Genomic DNA, 21817 nt, shown 5'->3' on the forward strand with positions numbered 1-21817 from the left:
GGAAACTTTCAAACATCTTTGACTTAAAACCCAAAAAAGGTTTACCTTTCTCTTTGTTTTTTCCCAAATAATATAAAATTTAGCTGCATATACATCTCTACCCCGATATAACACGACCCGATATAACATGAATTCGGATATAACGCGGTAAAGCAGTGCTTGGGGGGGGGGGCTGCGCACGCCGGCGGATCAAAGCAAGTTCGATATAACGCGGTTTCACCTATAACGCGGTAAGATTTTTTGGCTCCCGAGGACAGCGTTATATCGGGGTAGAGGTGTATATACATTATAAATATTTACTGTTTTAAATAATCTCTGGCTCCTTATCTCGTCTTCCCTTCCTATTGGATTGTGCAATTCTGCATTGGAATATAATCCTGAAAATCACATGGGAGTCTTACCATGGACTCCAGTGAAAGCAGGATGGGGTCTTTATGCCATAGATTAGACTGATCTCCATTTGGGTCATGTGTGGGGAACTCTGCAGTGTTTGAGAAGATGGAAACTTTACTACCACAAGTAGTCCCATTGAATTCAATTAGACTCCTCACAGTCGTAAAGTAAGCATGTGCATAAGTGTTTGCAGTATCAGGGCCCTAGTCTGGTGGTGGCTGTGGAGCTATGATACAGCCCATCCCAACTACTTTTTGTGCATGGAAGTTAGAATATCAGCAGCTGCCCTCCTGCATCCCCTTTGCAGTGTTTTGGTCCATTGGCTCTGCATTGGGTCAGGAAGTGCTGCCCCTAAGTTTGCTTCAGAATCCAAGTCTCTGGTTAAAAGGGAATCTGTCTCTCTCTCTCTCTCTTCCCCTCTCATGAATGCACCATGTGTTCTTTATGAAAGGAATATTTATTAAAGGGGAATTCATTTAAATGTTTCACAGTACCAAAAAGGTATAAAATATTTGAAAGCTGAAGAAAATGGGGCCTACTCCCAGAACACATGGTAAGTGAAACTTGTTTTTCTCATGATAAAGAATATATGGAGAATCAAACCCTGCTGAAGGTTGATCTGTGCTTGATTCGCGTTTGTCAGAAGAAATAGTGTACACATAACTGATTAGTGTAGCCTTAGCTGATATAATCCCATAATGACACCCCTCTGGTGTGCCAGTCTGCATTAATGGGCTCTCAGCCTCCATCTCCGCTCTAGAGCAGCCTTTACAATTCTCAAAAGAATTTTTTAGAGATCACCAGCTTTTAGGTTCTAAATAACCTTCATCCAGCTTCAAGTAGAAAAACTGTATTTGCTCCATATAAAGAATAATTCTTAATGCTTATTACATTTTGCAGTAATCCATGTAGACTCATTTCCAAGAGAGTGGCATTCTCTCCTTACCCCCGTAAACTGCTCATAGAAATCCTAAAAGTGAAATTATATTGCTTTAACCTTACCCTATTGTTGCCATTTTATCCCTGTCCTCTGATTTCTAACAAATTATAGCTTTTTAAATGTTTTGTGTGTCATTGTGAAGTTTACTATGCATGCTAAATGATTTGAGTTATTTAAATGGTATTGGAACAAATTACTGCCTTCATTATGACAGACAACAGATGAGTACATTATACTACTTAATCTCAGCTTCTTTAACTAAAATACCATGATTGCTTTCCATCCAGTAGTTCTGTAATTGTTCTCTTTGTATTCCACTATATGGCTTTGGAATAAAGCTAATGCTGACTTTTTTGCTCTTGTTTTTTAAAAAGCACAATAACATACTTAGCTATTGCCAGGCAGATGATCAATTGTTTAGTTAATTCTTTTATACATAAGTCTGAATAGGACTGGCATAGAGCTGTGTGAAACTTGGCAGTCATGATTTGCTACCTTTATTTTTGTTTGTGTTTTGGGTTTTTATTTATTTTTGTACTTTTTTTTTTAAGGTTTCATTCATTTGGTTTTAAGGTTCTCATTAGTAAATTGCATGAAGTTCAATTTATCTACCTAGGACACCAATCCTAATGAGATTTGAACCCAGAATTCCAAGAAGTCTAGGTATTTCAAACCTGGTGCTTACATCACTAACTTACCTCTTAATCATTACATTAGCCAGGTGACTCAAGAATTTGGGACCTCTGTTTACTGATCCTTTCTCTTCAGGCTTTTCCTGTAAAGCTCACTTTGTAATTTTCCCAAAAGGTAATTTTCCAGTAAGAGTTCCATTAAGAGTAAACCTGGTAGTGCACCATAAAGGCTCAAATCAAACAGTGCTGCTTGGTTGTTCAGCATTAATGAGTCTGACAAAAAAAAAAATTGGAAATACTGTCATACTCTGCACCTTGCCCAGGCCTGTCTATGCTAGAAATCATGCTGTGTTTTGCTCAACTTTATTTCCGCTTCAAATGTTAGTTAATCACTATTTTACTGCATATGGCTGGCTGAATGGTTGTGATCAAATCTGAAATCCATCTGGGGGATTTTGCTTTCTGTTTCATATTGTCCAGTTTCACATTAATTTGTCAGATCAATTGCCAATGAATGAGGTGAGTTTGTTTGTTTACATAGTTTGTTTTATTCTCTGAGAGATGGGTTGAGTTCTGAAATATGTCCATATTTCACTAGAACAAACAGTTCATTTATATAGTTCAAGCATATTGATAGAAATAGTGAGAAGAACCTTGTGGCCCAGCACTGAGATAAAATTTGCTGATATGCAGAGATGGGATGGGATGAGATTTGTAAGTGGCATTTTCTGAGGATCTCTCTTGAATTTTTACCAGGACTTGGGAATAACTAAAGAGAATATCCAGGAAACCAGTGCATGCTGTGACAAGAGTTTGGCAACAGAGTAATTGCTGTGTGACTATGTATGCAGAGCAGATATGACAACTGAATATCATAACGATATTAGGGCTGTTGTCTCAGTGCTTCGATTTTTAAGGCGCTGCTGTAACTTTGATATAATGCACTGTAGCTGCATATGGATGCAGGCACTATGGTATTGGTCTGCAACTGAACATAAGACCTGCATTCCCAAAGCACAAGCCCTGCCACTTGAAATAAAGGCGTAGGTAAAAGTCTTTCTTGCCAGAGCCATGGAGACATAATTACACACACGGACAGTGTCGGATGCAGCAATAAGCACACGTTATCCAAGGTAGAGGCATTACAGCAGAAGAATGGTTGAGAGCAGACACTTGGGTACACAGGTAGGTCCAATTCAGAGCTCGCTGTAAACTTTATGTACAGACCATAAGGTAAGGCTGTAAGCCTCTGAGTCAGTCTTGGGCTCTAGAAGACTTCAGGAGGCTGATTATACAGGAATTCTCCCTTCTATGGATGGTCGGCCAGTGCCTGGCACTTCCTCTGAAGAAATTACTTAAAGGGCCTGTGCTTGGGGAAGCAGAGGACAAGGAAGGTAAAATACGTTACAGAGAAAGATACTTGATTCTTTTGGTTTATTAGTTTGTGTCTCTGTTGTGGAAATTTTGTCAATAACAATAACACTGCAAGTGTCTGTCCACAGTCAGGCTATATCTAGATTGTGCACTTCAAGGAGTACTAGCTACTTGACTTCTCCTTGAAGTTTTGTAACTAACTCCTGGAACAGCTTTAAAATGCTGCATTGTTATTTATCTTTGCTAGTCCAGACTAAGATACACTGGTTATATACAACATTAATTTGAATTTGTGCAAGTCTATTAGACATATATACAGATAATCTTAGAATATATTCAGAGCAAAGTTAAAGAATAGTTTTTTTTTCTTTAACTTGATTAGAAAAATGCAGGGCGTTCAGAATTAGCCTGGTTTAAACCCTTTCAATAAAGCATTTGCCATGCTCATAACTTTAATAAGGATTGCAGCCCTAATGAAATTATTTTACAATGATATTTCATTTAAATTGCATTCATTTTTAAGTTCAACACCCACTGCCCAGCAGTTTTAGTACCTAACAGTGATTCTTTCATATTAATACAGCACTTTGTACACTGTCCATTGGTATACTAAAAGGGGAAAGCATGTCTCGACGTGATACTGAAGTTCTGTACTAACACCCAATTAGCAAGCTGTCCTGTTCAAGATTGCTATTTATAATTGGATGAACACTGGACAGTTAAATTATTGCCATGCTAACATTCTAAATATTTCAGTGACAGTATAAAAATAATTCACTGCTGCAACATGACATGAATCCTCCAGTGTTAGTAACGTTGTGCAAAGAAGTATACGATGGTTTCCTTTAGCAAGTAACCTTCATGTAATGAGTTAAACCCAGAGTTGTGAGTTAAGTATATGATTGTGTGACCTTCATGTCAAGGAGTTTATTTTGGCCTTCCATCAGACAGGCCACTTAAACAAACACCTACCCTTGACGCTTTCTTCTTACTTGAATGGAACTGTTTTATAAATGTATCACCCTTGGTTTGATTAACACAAACACTCTGCCAGAGATGATATTCAGTTGGCCTATAGGCAGTATGGTATAATGGATAGAGTATTTGACAGGAACTCAGAAGATCTGGGTTCTATTTGTGGCTCTGCTACTAGCCTGCTGGGTGAATTTGGACAAATCACTTCATCACTCCGTGCCTCAGTTTCCCTATCTGTAAAATGGGATTAATGATCCTATCTTTGTAAAAGAGATCTACTTATGAAAAGCACTACACAGGACCTGACATTAATAATAATTATAATTATCTATTCATCTATTAAGAATTGACTACACTGCTAGGACATTTTTATTCAAAAGAAAATATTTGGTAGCTGAGCTTAATGTCTTGGTTGGCCAAGCAATCAACCATCACTTGGGAGCAGTTGGGTCAAAAACAGTCTGGACAAATCTGTTTAGATGAAGGAGGAATCCAAGTTGCCCTTTCCCTGAAAATAGAAGCTGGAGAAGAATTTGGGGTTTCTCAGAACATGGGGCATAAGGGTCTGATGAAATCATACAAGTTTACATGGACTATAAAAGATAAAGCTATAAAAACTAAAATAAATTCATCAAATATATTAGAAATAAGTGGTGGCTAACCCAGTAGAACACCTAAGGAAATTGCCCTGTAAGATGGGAAACCAGAGTATGTGGATGGAAATGGAGATTATTCCAGTTCTGTAGCTACTTGGTCACGTGGTCAGTGATGTGCTGCCAATAGTTCAACAAGGGGCTCCTACAAAAAATGTCCTGCTTTACCCTGTGATTGAAACCCCATGTGCTGCAGAGAGGGGGAGTGAGAAGCTGGAGAATCTATTCATTTGTTTTCCCATTTAAACAGAATGCTTTCTCATAATCAGGAGGGAGGCAACACCACTAGGCAAACGAGTGTATTTAAATGCACTTTGCTGGCAATGTTTCTGCTTTTGTTTCTGAAATCTATTTTGAGTTCATTGATGTATATAATTTGTTTCCTAGAATATGAGAGAATGGGGTTCTGGGAGGATCCTTCCCTGCAAAAATGGCTTCAAAATAGCTGGCACTTGATGGATTTCAAATGTTTTTTTCTCTGCAGAAGAACTAGGATTAAAAATCCTCTCTGGCAGGGATGCTTTACCAGTACCAGAGAGGGATTTAACCCACTAGAGTCAGAGACTTTCCTGATCCTGCTTTCAGTTTGGGGACAGGATCCTACCAAGAGGCTCCTGCTGATTACCTCTGGCACATCCCCGCACATGGCAAAGATGCAAAAATAAAATCTTGATCACTCTATAGCTATTGTTTGTTGGAAACGGAGTTTGTGGGAGCTTATTTACTAATGACTGTCAGAGCAGCTGTGTTACTGTGCCACCCTTCCTGGAGGATGTAACAGATTTAATAGCTCTATAACAGAAAGTGAAGTAGGGAGTGGGACCCAATAGCATCCCAGTGCAAGAGGCCAAGGGGCTCATTGGTATCTGGTAGTAAATTTCAGCTGGACTGACCAGTTGAATGTACCCCAAATGCACTAATGTCGTAACCTGAACCTAGCGGTGTTAAGTAAAATATCAGTAGAAAGCTAGTAACATGCTAATCCTTAATGTGATTATATGGTGTATGTATGGAGGGCAAATTTCAAAATTCCAAACATATTGGAAATTGTTATCCAAGTGCATCTGCCAGGCAGGGCTAAAGTTAGGCCTCCCTAGACAAAGGAATGTGGCCACCTGGAAGGTATTTCCAAGATAGGTTAAGAGACAATTGGAGTGCAAATACATAGAAGGTACTCAGAACCATCAAGACAGCAGAGGGAGGAGATTGCAGGAAACAAATCAACTTGCATATTAGTAAACACCAGCAGGGGAAGAAGACTGAATGAAATTTCCTTCACCAGGAGGCTCTGTGTGGCCTTCCTCACAGCTTGAACGAACTTTACTTTGGGGGATAAGTGTCAGAAGAATCCATTTCAAAGGTTTACTGAACTATAAGGAGAGGGGCAAAGAATCCCAAGCTATCTTTCACCAAGGAGACAAAGGAACCAAGCACTTTGGACTTTGTGGAAGTTCCTGACCAGAGGAATGGTTTGCTTGTAACCATTTCTAACTCTATCTTTTATCATAGAATATCAGGGCTGGAAGGGACCTCAGGAGGTCATCTAGTCCAACCCCCTGCTCAAAGCAGGACCAACCCCAACTAAATCATCCCTGAATTCACTTTATTAACAAAAGAAGATAGGATTTTAAACTTGTTTTACTTTTAATGTAAACCAGCCAGTGCTTCATTTGTAATGAAAGAGGTGCCACGGCTCAAGCAATTAGGCTCAAGCAATTAGGTGCCAGGGCTCAAGTAAGGAGGTGAGACAACCCCTCACTGGTTTGGATTGCACTCCACAATGTGACAGGTAAGTATCTGTTTTCATTATTCTATCAATAAGGCATTACTTGAATCATGGGATGATTGTCAAATAATTGCATCCGAGTTGCAGATAAGACATGGAAAATCGCGAAAAAGTAATAATGGACCTTTATTAATAGCGGTAATTTGGAAAAGCCAGAGCAGACCTATTTGTTTAATGAAAATTTGCTGGAATGATATAAACACTCAAGTATTACGTTATGCCTGCTAATTTCTTTGATTACCAGAGATTTTTCTGCAACTATATTACATTCATTACAAAAAAAAGTGACTGGTACAATATAAAATTCAGAATACTAAAAGTCTTAACACAACTGCTGTAGAAATCTAGTCCAATCACTTTAGCCTTTTACAGTCGTTGAATGTTAGTGCAGTTCTAATTGCTTACTCACAATGTATGCAAAATTGTGGACTGTGCAAAATAAGATAATTAAAATAAAAATTGCGGTGGAAGCCTAATATTGTGAGATCTGCAATTTCCACAATATCGCGAATGAAGTAGGGCCTTATCTCTCTCATACATTGATAGATGTCATTTCAATTAACAGGTGCCCATCCTGTGTTCTCTGAGTGCCCTGGCAATAATTAAATGAACAGTCTCCTACCTTATCCACCATAATGAACAATAAGAATATTAATTCCAGCAAAGGCAACTAAGTAACTTTTCCCCCAGTACTCCCAATGATAAATATAAATTCCACTCCCATCCCCCAGGGCCTGAAGAGATAGGCAGTGTGCCTGGGAGACTAAGAAATCTAGGCTCTGGTGGGGAGTAAGTTTCAGAGTTAAAACACATTCACAGAAAATATTCTCTCAGTAGCTCTCTGACATTTATAGCACGGAACTTCCAGCTGGTTCTGAAAGGTAGCACTTACTCTGCTTCTACGAGAGGTTTGGATCCAAACAGCCCCAAACTATAAAGTTAAATCCAGAGCAGATATATTTTTCATGCCCAAGGTACTTTCTCTGTGACACACAGATAATATACTGTGTGTAAGGTTTCAGTCAATGGGGATAGGTTGTTTCTTTATAAACTAAAACAGGTAGGAATTCTCTGTGAAAACAAGAGCTCATAAAAAGTGTATTTCCATAACTATATTGTCCGATCCTGATGATTTTTATGCTTGAAAGAGTAGAGAATTAATACTTGGCAGTAAATACAAAATCTGTGTGTGGTAACTGACAGATTAAACACTAGGGATTCCAGAGGAGATTAGACCACTTTCTAAAACTTCAGATGTCAGTTTTAGTTTATATACTGGTGCTGAATGAAGTTGCCTTATGTCCTTTCTATAAAAGCAGGGACCATTATATGATCCATTCATACTTTTCTGTCCACATTCTCTTTCATTTTAGCTCATTCACATTGGTACCCATATAATCCATAGTATTATCCTTTCCTGTGGAGGTCAGATAATGACTATGATTAAGGCTACGATTTGGTCACAGGTATTTTTAGTACAAGTTATGGACAGGTCACTGGTAATCAACAAAAATTCACGGCCCATGACCTGTGATTAAATCTTGTGGGGGAGCCATGGGGAGGCTGCTGCTGAGGGGCCGTGTCCATGGGCAGTGGCACCAGCTCCCCGGGGCCGCGCACTGCTCGGGGCTGGTGTGGCTGTCCTGGGGGCCACCAGAGCAGCTGGCCCTGTAGCCAGCTGCTTGGGTGGCTGTGGGGTCAGCCATCGAGGTTGTGGAAAGTCACGGAATCCGTGACTTCCGTGACAGATATGGAGCCTGAACTCTGATGCATGACAACCACCCGGGCAGACTCACGGATATAAACCCAACAGAGAAATGAAGTAGGTGGCCCATTGGTTGGGCCTAATTTAAGATTCAGAGTGATTGTTCTGAGGCAGGTGGAGGAATAGCGGGGATCCGGGAGAATGACTGGAGGTAGAGGCTGGAGTTGCAAGCAGAAGCAGTGGCAGAGGAGAGGCAGGGAGGAAAGACAAGAAATCAGGAGATAGGGAGCAAAAAAAAAAAAAAAAAAGGGAAGACTTGGGAGTGCAAGTGGTTTGAGCAGTTTTTTAGGTGACCTGCAAAATATGACTCCACCCAGTTTGCCAGGATTGTTCCCACATGTATATGGAATTTTCTAGCCTTGCTGCCCATTGGACATGTCATTGACTATGCACTGAATGCTCTCTAGCCTCTGTTTGTCAGAGGGTGGAGATGGATTGCAGGAGAGAGATCACTTGATCATTACCGGTTAGGTTCACTCCCTCTGGGGCACCTAGCATTGGTCTGACCCAGTATGGCCATTCTTATGTTCTTAACTTACTAGCACTAGGTTAATAATTTTACTTATATAGCAGTACTGTACTGTACTTTAGTATTCCAGAACTTTACAATAAAACTGCTGCATATTAAATTATGCAAAATGTACCAGTTGTTTTTAAAAACAAGTAATTAAAACTCCTCAATAAAATAAGTATGCTGTGCCACAGGTCTTCTGAGATAAAAATGTGTATAAAATGCTTTGTTATCCCCCATTAAATAAAAGAAAAAGCTGAAACTATGGTCAGAATATGTCTACACTGGCAGAGTTATAGCGCTGCTCAGAGAGCGCTGAAGGGAAACCGCTGTTGTTTGTTCACACTGTCAGCTGCCTGTGCAATAGCGTGTTCACACTTGCGGCACTTGCAGTGGTATTCGGAGCAGTGCACTCTGGGCAGCTATCCCACAGAGCATCTCTTCCTCTACTTCCGCTCAGAGTTGTGGGAAGGCGGAGGGTGTCGCGGGGCATCCTGGGTCCTGTCCCAATGCCGTGTGATGCATTGTTTTGCATCCCAGAAATCCCTGTGCTTCTCTCCGCATTAGGCACCATCTTTCAATGGTTTGTGTACTGCGTGCTCTGCCTCTTCGGTCTGCAAGAATGGATCCCGCACTGTTGACCAGTATGCTGCTCGCTCTCACTAACACTTCATGAGTGGCAGTGGAGTTATTCCTTAAACTACAAAGGCAAGAGGAGTTTGACATAGATCTCGCCATGCGTAGTAGTTACAGAATGAGATTGCTTGTGGCATTCATGGAGTGGTTGACCACAGTGGAACGGCGCTTTTGGGCTTGGGAAACAAGCACTGAGTGGTGGGATCACATCATCATGCACATCTGGGATGACAAGCAGTGGCTGCAGAACTTTTGGATGAGGAAAGCGACATTCATGGGACTGTGTGATGAGCTCGCTGCAGCCCTGCTGCACAAGGACATGAGAATAAGAGCTGCCCTGCCGTTGGAGAAGCGCGTGGTGATTGCACTGTGGAAGCTGGCTACTCCAGACTGCTACCGATTGGTTGCTAACCAGTTCAGAGTGGGAAAGTCAACCGTTGGGCTCGTGTTGACGAAGGTGTGCAGGGCCAATTGCATCCTGCTCCGAAAGACGTGACTCTGGGCAACGTGTGTGACATTGAGGATGGCTGTGCACGAATGGGCTTGCCTAACTGTGGAGGATGATAGATGGCACTCATATTCCAATTCTGGCACCAGGCCACCTAGCCACCGAGTACATTAATCAGAAGGGGTATTTCTCTATGGTTCTTTAGGCGCTTGTGGATCACTGTGGGCGTTTCATGGACATTAATGCAGGTTGGTCTGGAAAGGTGCATGACGCACACATCTTTCAGAATACTAGCTTGTTCAGGAAGCTGCAAGCAGGGACTTTCTTCCCAGACCAGAAGATCACTGTAGGGGAAGTCGAAATGTCCATTGTGATCCTAGGAGACCCTGCCTACCTCTTAATGCCATGGCTTATGAAGCCATACATGGGGAACCTTGACAGCAGCAAGAAGCGGTTCAACAACAGGCTGAGCAAGTGCAGAATGACTATTTAGTGTGCTTTTTTGACGTTTAAAGGCCCGCTGGTGCTACCTAAATGGGAGGCTGGACCTGGCTGATGACAATACTCCTATGCTTTAGCTACATGCTGCACACTCCATAATATTTGTGAAGGGAAGGGTGAAAGCTTCACTCAGGGCTGGACCGCTGAGGCTCAGCGCCTGGAGGCTGAATTTGAAGAGCCAGAGACCAGGGCTATTAGAGGGGCGCAGAGCCGTAAGGACCAGGGATGCCTTGAGGCAGCAATTTGAAGCTGAAAGCCACTAATATTTGTTGCTATGCTTGGGACTGCAATGCTAGGAGGTGATTGTGATTGGTGCAGACGATGCACTATGAAGGTTTAAGAAAATTGCCTGTTGCTTTGCAGGGCTCTGTTTGCTTTCAGTTAATAAAATGAAGATTGCTTTCAAACCAAAACAATTCTTTTATTAAAAAACAACTACCGGAGGAAAGAGACAAACAAAAAAACACATCAGCACTGAGGGGTATGGGGGATGGGAGGGTCCCAGGAGGAGGTGTGTTCCCGGGACAGTTAAAGATTTGTGTATGTCCAGGTATCCTATCCAACCTTCTCCTTTGGAGTACAGTGCAGCGGGTACTGGGAGTCTGCAGAGCTGGAATGTGACTAGGCAGGAGTGGAATGCGGCGGGTACAGACTGGAACCAGGAGGTTAATAAGAGTGTGTTGGCGGTGTCCGGGGAGTGCATGGGAAAGAGTTTTGTGACAGCGGCTGCAGGGAAGGTTGGGCACAGAGCTGCTAAGTTTGCAGTGCTAGTAGCGCCTGGAGCGTGTGTGCTTGGCGCTCCATAACATTTAAGAGCCGCTCCATGGCTTCGTTCTGGTGCGCTGCATTCTCCTTTTGGTCCCTCTTCTCGCTGTCCCGCCACTCCTTCAATTCTTGTTTTTCAGTTGCGGAATGCATCATGACTTCACGCAGAAACTCCTCTTTAGTTCTTCATGGCCGCTTTCTAATTCTGCGCAGCTGTTCAGCCGGTGATAGCAAAGAGGGAGGCTGGGCTCCCAGGGTCATATCTGTGAAGCCAAAATGCAACATTTTACAGAAGCAGTATTGTTTGCAACACACAGACCACTGATTCAGTCATTTTAAAACACAGCCACTATTCACACACCTGTCACTAACTGGCTGACCCCAAGCAAGCACACATGAGCCACAAGACCCCCAAAATGGTGAGTAACCGCAGGGGCAGGGGAAATCAATGTTCCAGGACCGTACTGTACACTGGGCACATGGCTCTTGGGGAGAGTCAGCACTGTGGGAGGCGGGGGGGCTTATAATCAGTCCTGCCCCCACATTTTCCACAGGCTGTGTTCATTATGGAAGATATCTCACTGCTGAGGGTGAGCAGGGAATCAAGGGAGGGTCTTCTCCAAGGCTGAGGCTTCCGCCCTGGCCCTTATGCGGCTCGCCTGTGTGCAGCAATGGTCTCCCCTCCCCAGTGATGGCAGAGTGGTGCAGGAAAGTTACCCTTAATGGGGCAAGGAACAAAGCAGCTCTGCCAAAGAACCTGCGGCAGCGGACTGCCCAGTATCTCCATGAGAGTTTCCTAGAGATCTCTGAGGCAGATTCCCATGAAGTGAGGGAGTCAATCAACACCCTGTTCCGCCGCTCAGACTAGGCATGTGGTGGGACGCACATCATACAGACACAAGCCTGCTTTATGCAATCCTCCTGCCCCCAACAACTCGCTTCAGCGATTCCCCAAATCAAAGTCACTAACCAGGGGCCTCCTCTCCTGTTTGCACTTTGCCAAGATCCGACACCTAGACAACTGACTAGCCTCCTCCAGGGTAGAGAAGAGCTCCTGGGTGCATGCATCTCTGGCCTCCGAGTGATCCTCTGCCTCTGGGTCCCCCTCCCCCTCCACATCCTCATCCAAGATTTCCTCCTCCTGGCTCTGTCCACTCTCAACTAGCATGCGACCCACTGCAGTATCCACAGTGGCCTTCACAGTGGCGGTGGGGTCGCCACAGAGTATCGCGTTCAGCTCTTTGTAGAACCGGCAGCTCGTGGGTGCAGCACCAGAGTGGTGGTTTGCCTCCCGCACCTTTTGGTAGATGTTCCACAGCTTCTTCACTTTGCCCCTGCACTGCAGTGTGTCCTGGTCATGGCCCCTTTCTGTCATGCACTGTGAAATCTGTCCGTAGGTATCATAATTCCTATGGCTGGAGCACAGCTGGGACTGGACAGCCTCCTCTCCCCAAATGCTGATGAGGTCCAGCAGCTCAGCATTTCTCCAAGCGGAGAATTGCCTGAGGGGCGGCGCAGGCATGGCCACCTGGAAAGATGTGCTGAGACCACTGCACGCGTGACTGAGCAAACAGGAAGGGGACTTTCAAAATTCCCAAAGAATGGAAGGGGTGGGGATGATGGTTGGTCACCTGAGGGCAGGGTAGTAGAGTTCAAACTGATGACAAGAGAGGCGAGAACAGGCATTGTGGGACACCTCCCGGAGGCCAATCACAGTGCTGTAATCGACCAGGGTGTCTACACTGGCACCACAACGCTGTACTCCCCGGCACAGAAAGCTGTATGCCTCTCGTCGGGGTGGTTTGTTTACAGCGCACTAAGTGGCTTGGCTTGGCACTAAGTGGTTTGGCAGTGTGTATACCTCGGGAATTACAACGTAGAAAACTACTTTACTGCGTAGAAATTTGCCAGTGTAGACAAGGTCTAGTTTGAGAGGGTATCTGTCTCCACAGCCCCGGGCCATGTGGGGAGAGATTCTGTGCTGGGCAGCACTGAACTTGCAGCCGAAGCGATGTGGGGAGTGTGCTGCTAACATGGCTTTCTGCTATCTTTTGTGCACTCCTGATCCTTGGCTGCTCTGGGGACTGCAGAGGCTCTGGCATAACTTATCCCTGGGGGCAAGTCTTGGTTTGAGCAGTCCCAGGCTACCGGGCAGACTACATCACTTTCCAGAATTTCTGCAGCACAGCCCATGCTATGTCCCTCTTGTACCCAGCATATCATCTATGCCAGGTCTTGTGAAGGGGTCCTCAGATCTTCCATAGTCCCTGCACCGGGGGAATCCTCTAGTGGCTGGATATGGGTCTTTTAGGGCTCCATTAGGCCAGGCTGGACCTTTTACTCAGTATAAAGGGGCTGGAGTGAGGGGTGACTGTCTCACCTGCACACAGTATTATTCCTGCTTTTATGAACCCTAAGTTCCACCAGCAAAACTTGCATTAATTTCAGTGGGGCCAAGATTTCACTCCATGTGTCTTGGGGCTTCACAAGGTGGGATGGCAGGGCATATAGGGGACCAGGAGCTGCATAAAGCATATGGGATTCAGTCCATTAAGAACTGTAAAAGTTAAAACCAAATTTTCAAACTTTTCTTATTCCCATGCACTCAGTTGAATGGGGAGTGCTGCAGCTGGTAGGCAGCACACCCTCTGCTCACCACTCCAGCTGCTGCACTGGCTGGAAGCAATAGATTAGGTAACCCACAGTAGAGTTATTGGAGTAGTCTAACCTCGGTATCACAAAGGCATGCATCATAGTCATCCGATCCACATGGAAGGAACCAGCTACAATCTTGCAACATTCTTACAATGGTATTAAAAGAAACCCCTCTGACAATGGGCACTGTGAGATCTCCTAACATCACCTCAGATCAAGAGCTGTGCTTAGCCCCTCAGTCCTTCTCTGTGATCGAGCAACAGAGACTGGCACTCTGCATTGCTTTCCGATCCAATCAGCACAACTTCAGTTTTGCTGGGGTTCAAATTCAGCCAGTTTCAAGCCCCCAGTTCTGTATTTCAGTTCTGTATTTCAGGGATGTATCTGTCAAGACAGTCAATAATCCTCTGGGCAGGGGTGGCCAACCTGTGGCTCCGGAGCCACATGCGGCTCTTCGGAAGTTTATATGCGGCTCCTTGTATAGGCACCGACTCCTGGGCTGGAGGTACAGGTGCCAACTTTCCAATGTGCCGGGGGTTGCTCACTGCTCAACCCTTGGCTCTGCCACAGGTCCTACCCCCACTCCACCCCTTCCTGCCCCCTCCCCTGAGCCGGCCGTGCCCTCACTCCTCCCCCTCCGAGCCTCCTGCATGCCACGAAACAGCTGATCGGGAGGCGCTGATTGGCGGGGCTGCTGGTGGGTGGGAGACGCTGGGAGCAGATGGTGGGGGCTGCTGATGTATTACTGTGGCTCTTTGGCAATGTACATTGGTAAATTCTGTCTCCTTCTCAGGCTCAGATTGGCCACCCCTGCCCCAGGGTATCATTCACATAAAATAGTGTAGCTCAAAGTTATCCTAGAGGAGGGTGGTAAGCAGCACAAAAGCAGAAGAGTGTCTGAGCCAACACCAATGCCTGGGGAGCTCTGCACATACCCAGCAAGGTCTGATCAGAATGAACTAATTTCCACCAGCTGAGATCACTCCAAGGCATGGCCGCAACCTATTCAAAATATAGCCATGCACACGTAACTGATCACTAAGCAGTGCAGCAGGATCTGTTGAACAGTATCAAATGTTGCTAATAAATCTAGTGCCATCAAGGCCAGGCCTAGCCTTTGTGCCAAGCAGATCATTAGTAATTCTTGTAACAATATCTGCTGCAGTCAGTGCTGTAACTCTGACCTTTTGTAACCCTGGCCGTTGGCATTTTGAGACAAGGAAATAAATATCCGTTTCTCCCCAGTATTCCTGTGTGTCGCACCCATATTACAACTCTGATAAATGCAGACTCGGTTCTTGGTCTGACCCTGAAACCAGATTGGAATGTGCCATATAAATCAGTGTTGCCTAAGTGTTCCTGCAGTTGCTTCATTTTTCCAAGGCCTTAGTCAAAAATGTAAAGGTTAATAATAACCCAAGCACAGATGGGCATTTATAAACGTTTTCAGATCGGGGACCTTGTCCCTCTCCTAACGAGGCTTCAGCTTTGCTTGAAAAAACAAACTCTTCCTGGCATTCCAGTAGGAACTTTGATTGGCAAAGAGCCAAATCTCCCAAAGAAGGCTGAAGACCCTGTAACACCCTGAGTAATTCTAAATGAGAGGTAACCACGACACTTAGTTTTCACCACACTCAGGATGTGATACTCAGTGCTTCAGTGCTCTGTTGCAGGTGTGAAGCCCACACAAGCCAGAGGCAAGGCATTCTGGGTAGCAGACACACGCTAATGGAATTCACTCCATCAAAAATACACTTACACCTTTTCTGGTCTGCATTTGGGAAGCACAACAAGAGGCATCTCTCTGTTCTGGCCTTTCATTGACTTTGCCCACTGAAATCCCTGGCAATGGACATTAAACTTGTATTTTAAAAAAAGATTGGAAACATATAACAGATTATTGCTCTTATGAGATGATGTATGGATTAATTTAGTGCTCAGAAAATGAGTTTAAACTGGATCAATTTTAATGTTATAAGCACACGCATAGACGAACTTCTTAATTTTCCCATGCCAGGTGTAAATACGTAGAGCAGACCCTCATATGATGGTACTGTTTTTGTCCAAGGCTATCCAGTTTCTTATCCTTCCTAATATGCTCGACTAGCTAATGTAGGAGATTGGGACAGGAGAACCCCACAGGTGACAGTGTAATGAACCATGGCTGCATAAATACAGTCACCATGTGTGTCAGCAGGGAACAAACTTGAGACCATCAGCACCAAAGGCACAATGTAATTTGACTAAAGAAGAACTCCCTTAACTATAAGGGATAAGTAACAAGCTGTTAACTCTGGGTCCAAACCACCAGCAGGAGACAGAATCACATGACAAAGTCTGTGAATTATATATGCACCAGAAAGAGGTGTGCTAGCGTAAGGGATTGAAAACCTACTACGCAGTGTGTGTAAACATAACATAATATCCCTTTTGTCACATTTGAGAGAGCAAAATTAAACATGAATACCAAAACATATTTAACATGCTCTAACGCTCCCTTAAAATCTATCTTCAGATATATAACTTAATCCCAACTTTTTTGTTTCTGTTTTTTGGGGTTTTTTTTTAAATAACTCTTAACATACTTGGGAATTAAGGTGTTTTCCTCTGGATTTGAGGTTTTTTTTTTTCATGCCTTAATATTGTACAAAGTCTTATGTATACCTTGCAAGTGGTTTGATGTGGGAGCGAGCGCGTGTCTTTCTTGTGATGAAAGGAGGCTGCCTGGCACTTGGTTCATCTGGTGGTGTAGTGTGTTGAGAATCTGTTCTGATATCTGCTGATTGCTTTGTCAGCCCGTGTACTTTCTGGGTCTTGCTGATCAAGTCTCGCTGAAGTGTGTATCTCACCATCCTCCAAACCTATGTTATTTATCTTATGTTCATAGTGCATGAATGGGTTGTTTCTGTGTAGTAAGTCTCCATCCACTGCTACGTTATATGAACAAGGATTTCTCTGTTCAATACACATAGCTTGCTTCCAAGTATATGACTTGTCCTGAGGAAATTGTTGGTCCTCACAGGCTTTTTGGGCATAGTAGGTTTTGATTTTTGCATTTCGATTGCTGTTTTTGTCTGTTGTAGTAAGGCTGGGGTTATAGACGCTAAGGTACACGTGAGTCTTGACATCAGGCATTGTACCAAGCTGCTATTAAGGCCTTCTGTGTGACTGCTGTGATGGTGCTATCATCATTTTAATTAGACTTTACTTGGTTGCCATTTCACTTTCTTCTCTTGCATAATGCTGAGGAAATCTTTGTAGCCAAGCACATGCACTAATTTCCCTCTGTCTATTTGGCCATTTTGTTTGTGTTTGTGAGCTTCTGCCTTGTCTTTGCATCTGGTGCTAGTCTGAGCTTTGCAAACCATTTTTTCCTTTCTATTTTGCACTGCATGAATGTCATAAGTGCAAAATCTTATCCTCTGAATCTCTTCTTGCTTCCTTGATATGCTGGGTATTTTTTCTTTGGTTTTCTTGTCTGCCAGCTTTGGCATAATAATTTCTCTTGCTACAATTATTGCATACAACTCCCATGTGTAAGGCATTACCATTATCAAGTTTTTCTCCACGGTACTCGCAGGTTTTCCTTAGCATTTCATTTATGTCCTCCGCTTTGTATCTGAGCATTTGTTTTTGCGTAGTATTTTTTCCTTGTATTTTCATGCTTTCCCTGTGTTACTTGATTTATCTCGGTGTCTATTCCACGTAAGCTCTGGTTGTGAGCTTGTTTAGCCACGTGTAAAGCTAGTATAGCTCTTGGTAGAGTTTATGTGGGCTCTCTGAGTGTTCTCGTTCAAGCTCCTGCATCTTTTGTCCCTGTCACTACTCTAGTATGAATTAGTTCATCTTTTAAGATTTGATAATTGCATGAGCCAGCCATTTTGCACAGTTGGACAATATACTGATCTATTGCTTCTCCAAATACTTGATATGAATTGTTGAAAAGATGCCTTTCTTATTTGACAGATTTTATAGGCTGAAAATGCTTTTTTGCAGCGCTTCTACGATTCTACAGTTTCCTCTCAGTCTGCTGCTGACATAGCCAGCTGCTGTTGGAACGTGTGGCAGCTTTTGCCCATTGCAGCTAATAGTGTGGCTGCTCTTACTTCGTTTTCCATTTTATTTAGCCCCATTGCAATTTGTACCTCTCCCGCTGTGATCTAAAGAATATCCGGTTGTTTAATACTTCCCCTTTCAGGTCCATCTGCTTGGGGAGAGAAATCTGTTATGCTGCCGTGTGTGTGTGTGTTGCAGTATTTATAGTTTCTGATTTCACAGGCGCCAACTCACTTCTGACCGTGTTCAGGCTTAAAAAGAGAGAGAGCCAAGACAGAGTAACATTCAGGCTTTATTCTTTCCTCCATATAATATTATCCTCTCTTCAACAGAAACTTTCTAGACATAGAAAGTTGTCTGCATTCTTAGTCATTGCCTTTCACATAGGCATGTTACCATACTCTAACACTGCCTATTGGGAAGCTGTCTATCATAACACAGTGGCCTTCTGAAAAGTGTTCAAATATTTTTCCTCTTAATTAGCCCATGTGTAAAAGGAATGTATTTGGGCTTCACCTGTAAAATGCTTGGAGAACCTTGAATTACTATTATTATTATTTTATTATTAAAAACTTACTTATTGTATTATTGCAGCTGAACTTTGAGCTGATTTCTGCACCCCACTATCCCCCAGCAAAATATGGGATCTTTCTTCCGGTCAGTGTGCAACAGCATCAACACCTAGCCATTTCACCAATTCTTTGCTATAAGATAATACACCTCTACCCCGATATAGGCGACCCGATATAACATGAATTCGGCTATAACACGGTAAAGCAGTGCTCCGGGGGGGGGGAGCGTGGGGCTGCATGCTCCAGTGGATCAAAGCAAGTTCGATATAACACGGTTTCACCTATAACACGGTAAGATTGTTTGGCTCCTGAGGACAGCATTATATCGGGGTAGAGATGTATTGCTTTAACTCTATCAGTATTGAACTGCATTTACTATTAGTCCAGGCACCTGTACTTAAATGGTGTGATTCCTTCTGTATTCAACCCCACTGGATATCCTGACTTACTTATTTATGACCATTCAGTGTTTTAAAAGTCAAATCTTCCTATGTTTGTATTTGTTAACTACATTCTGTCCTGATTCCTAACACTAATATCCATTCTCTGACTAGGCTGATCTGAGCTCCTCAGAAATGTTGGGCCATGTACGTGGATTAATCTCCTGTAGGCAAGTAGGGACTCCAAATTTCAGTTCAGAGTTTCCTTGTAATTCTTCTGAAAGAGGCCAGGGGCTTGTTGCATGGAAAAGCGAGGGTTCGATCCCACTGGATCTGCAGATCCTTAGGGATCCCTGCAGATGAGGGGTTTCTGCATGGAGGTTCCTTCTCTGCACTCATTGGTTCCTGAACAGTCTTCTTTTGCACTGTTCAATGTCTTCTCCTACCATAGCTGGAATGCCCTTGGAGGGAAGGCTCCAAGCCAGGGTAGAGAGAAGCATTACAAGTTATTGCAGATTCTTTCAATGCTCTGTACCTCTACTGGTGTACCCGACTGGTTTAGGGTAGATGAATCAGTGAAACGATGCCAGTTTCCCATCCTGCCCCTACCAGGCTTTCTTTTCCAGAGCTCCTGGGGAGGAAGAGGTTTTTGAAGGGACAGAAAGAGCATGTCAGAGTAGCAGCACTCCCTCCTTCCAGTAGGATGCTGTTTGCACAGGCTCCCTTCTATAGATGTGTGCTGAAAGGAGCATAGGGGACACCTTTTTACTTAGCAATTAACCTTTGGTTCTTGCCCTCTGGTCTGTTTTCAAATTCTTATGTCAGTCATTTGCCTAAACATAATTCCTCATCTTTCTAATTAACCTCCCACTTCAAACTTAGTGAGGTGCTTCCTGACTCTCTTGCTCTCTCAATCTCTCTCTGAAAATGAACGTGGTAATATTATGTTTGCAGTATCCTCAAAGAATCTCCTCTGATCAGAGCCAGGGTTTTCCCTTTTGGAACTAGATCATGTTTGTTTTAATTGAGCAAGTTCAGGTTCACTGTTCCTATCTCTGATCTTGTGAGAGAGTATTTTCCCTTAGTGCAAGTTGGTCTAAGTTGTCTGATTTCCTGATGCATATGTCTAAGTCCTTGTTTGTGTAAGGCTTTTCACTAAGGGCCTCTCTTTACCTGAGCCAATATATAAACGTCTCTACAGTAGCTTCCCTTAGGCTTGCTCTACGCTACAGACTTACGTTGGTATAACTATGTCACTCAGGGGTGTGGATTTTCCACAACACAGTTATGCCAACTGAACTCCGGGTGTAGACAGCAGTATATTTACGGGAAGGCTTCTCCTGTCAACATAGCTACCACCTCTCAGGGCGCTGGATTAACTACGCCAACAGGAGAAGTTCTCCCATTGGTGTGAGTAACATCTTCACTACTGCATTGGTGCAGCTGCAGCACTGCATGTGTAGACAAGCACTTGTCTTAGTGTCATCTTGTGCTTGGCTGTAAAGACGTATTGCCCTCCTCAATTTGCAGCCTCTAAATTGTTTATGGTGCTTGCAGTATTAGGTGGTAAATTAGGTGACACCCTCTTTACTGGGTGAAAAAATTGGATGTAATCACTCATTTATTTTATTACTCTCCTAGTAGTATTTCTTGGAGGCATATTGTTTGAGAAGGTCCCTAAATTGTGCCCACAAAATTAGCACCAAGAAAGCAGGTGGTTGCACACACATGCCAAATTTGGTTAACAATTTGCTGGGCTTTCTGCCATTCACATTGGCACAAGTATAATCTGAGGCTCTTTTGCAAATCTGGCTTTTCTATTATGGAATATGCTTATAGTGTTGTTTTTTCTATATGTTTTCTAGGCCTTATTTTTTGCCTGATATTTATTTTTATAAATTATGGTGATGCCACTGTCTGTGATAGAGCCTAGGAACCCTAGGAAATAAAATGTGATGTCTCAAAGTAAATTATGAAATTGTATTTTGTTTTACACAATAATATAAATACCATGTGTTTTATTTATAAATACCACAATATTTTTCATGATCAGCTGAAGTGAGCAAATTATTCATGACTAATTTTTCTAACTAGCCTAGTCTTTTTTCTTTCAGAATGGTGTAAACACATCTTGATTTCTTCAAATGTATTCATTATTCCAGCTGAGCTGAATTTTTTTCTCTCTAGATTGATCATGATCTGTTCTCTGCAAGTATTTGATATTCAGTATGTGAGCTGTGTTGCTTAGTTGCGATTGGCCAGATAAGTTATGTCATAGTTTCGGTTCTCTGGTTGGGTGAGCATTGAAGCACTTTCAGCATGGGTGTTCATGCATTCAAAGGTAAAATTGCATTTCCACAAATAGGCTTGTGCACAACTTTGAAACCTACTTTTCATTAAAATTGGTATCAGTAAAACTACATCTCTCAAATACAGGCAGAAAGCAAATGCACAAAAGAAGAATGTGCATGGCCAAAGTGAATTCATTACGGTTGTGATTATTACTAAATGTTTTTATTATGGTAGTGCCCAAATGCTCCAATTGGGAATGGGGCTCCCTTGCACTGGGAATTGTACAAACATAAATAAATGACAATCGCTGTCCTGGAGCCTTACAATCTAAGACACAAAACAGACAGAGAAAGGGAATGGTTTGGGGATATAAAATACAAACAACTGAAATGGTGAAGATATGGCCAACTTAGTTCTAGGTAGTGCTGGTAATGGAGATACATTTTGGGGCTTTTTTTAACCGGGGAGTAGAAGTAGGGAGAG

General features: G+C 43.1%; 1 protein-coding gene across 7 annotated transcripts in view; it reads left to right on the forward strand.

Moving 5' to 3' along the window:
• Positions 1-21817, forward strand: part of ST6GALNAC3 (ST6 N-acetylgalactosaminide alpha-2,6-sialyltransferase 3) — a 312581-nt gene that overhangs the window by 55919 nt on the left and 234845 nt on the right. Inside the window, exon 1 of one of the 7 annotated variants that reach the window (XM_065555448.1) lies at positions 3049-3150. The exons of 5 other annotated variants lie outside the window; for them this stretch is intronic. In XM_065555448.1, the coding sequence (XP_065411520.1) occupies positions 3121-3150 (30 nt within the window). In that variant the 5' untranslated portion in view covers positions 3049-3120. Of the gene's footprint in view, positions 1-3048; positions 3151-21817 lie in introns of those variants that run through there. One more of the 7 variants, XM_065555445.1, reaches the window with a different exon arrangement.

The sequence above is a fragment of the Chrysemys picta genome, chromosome 8 (genome assembly GCF_011386835.1).
Source record: "Chrysemys picta bellii isolate R12L10 chromosome 8, ASM1138683v2, whole genome shotgun sequence".
In the NCBI taxonomy this organism is placed as follows: Eukaryota; Metazoa; Chordata; order Testudines; family Emydidae; genus Chrysemys; species Chrysemys picta.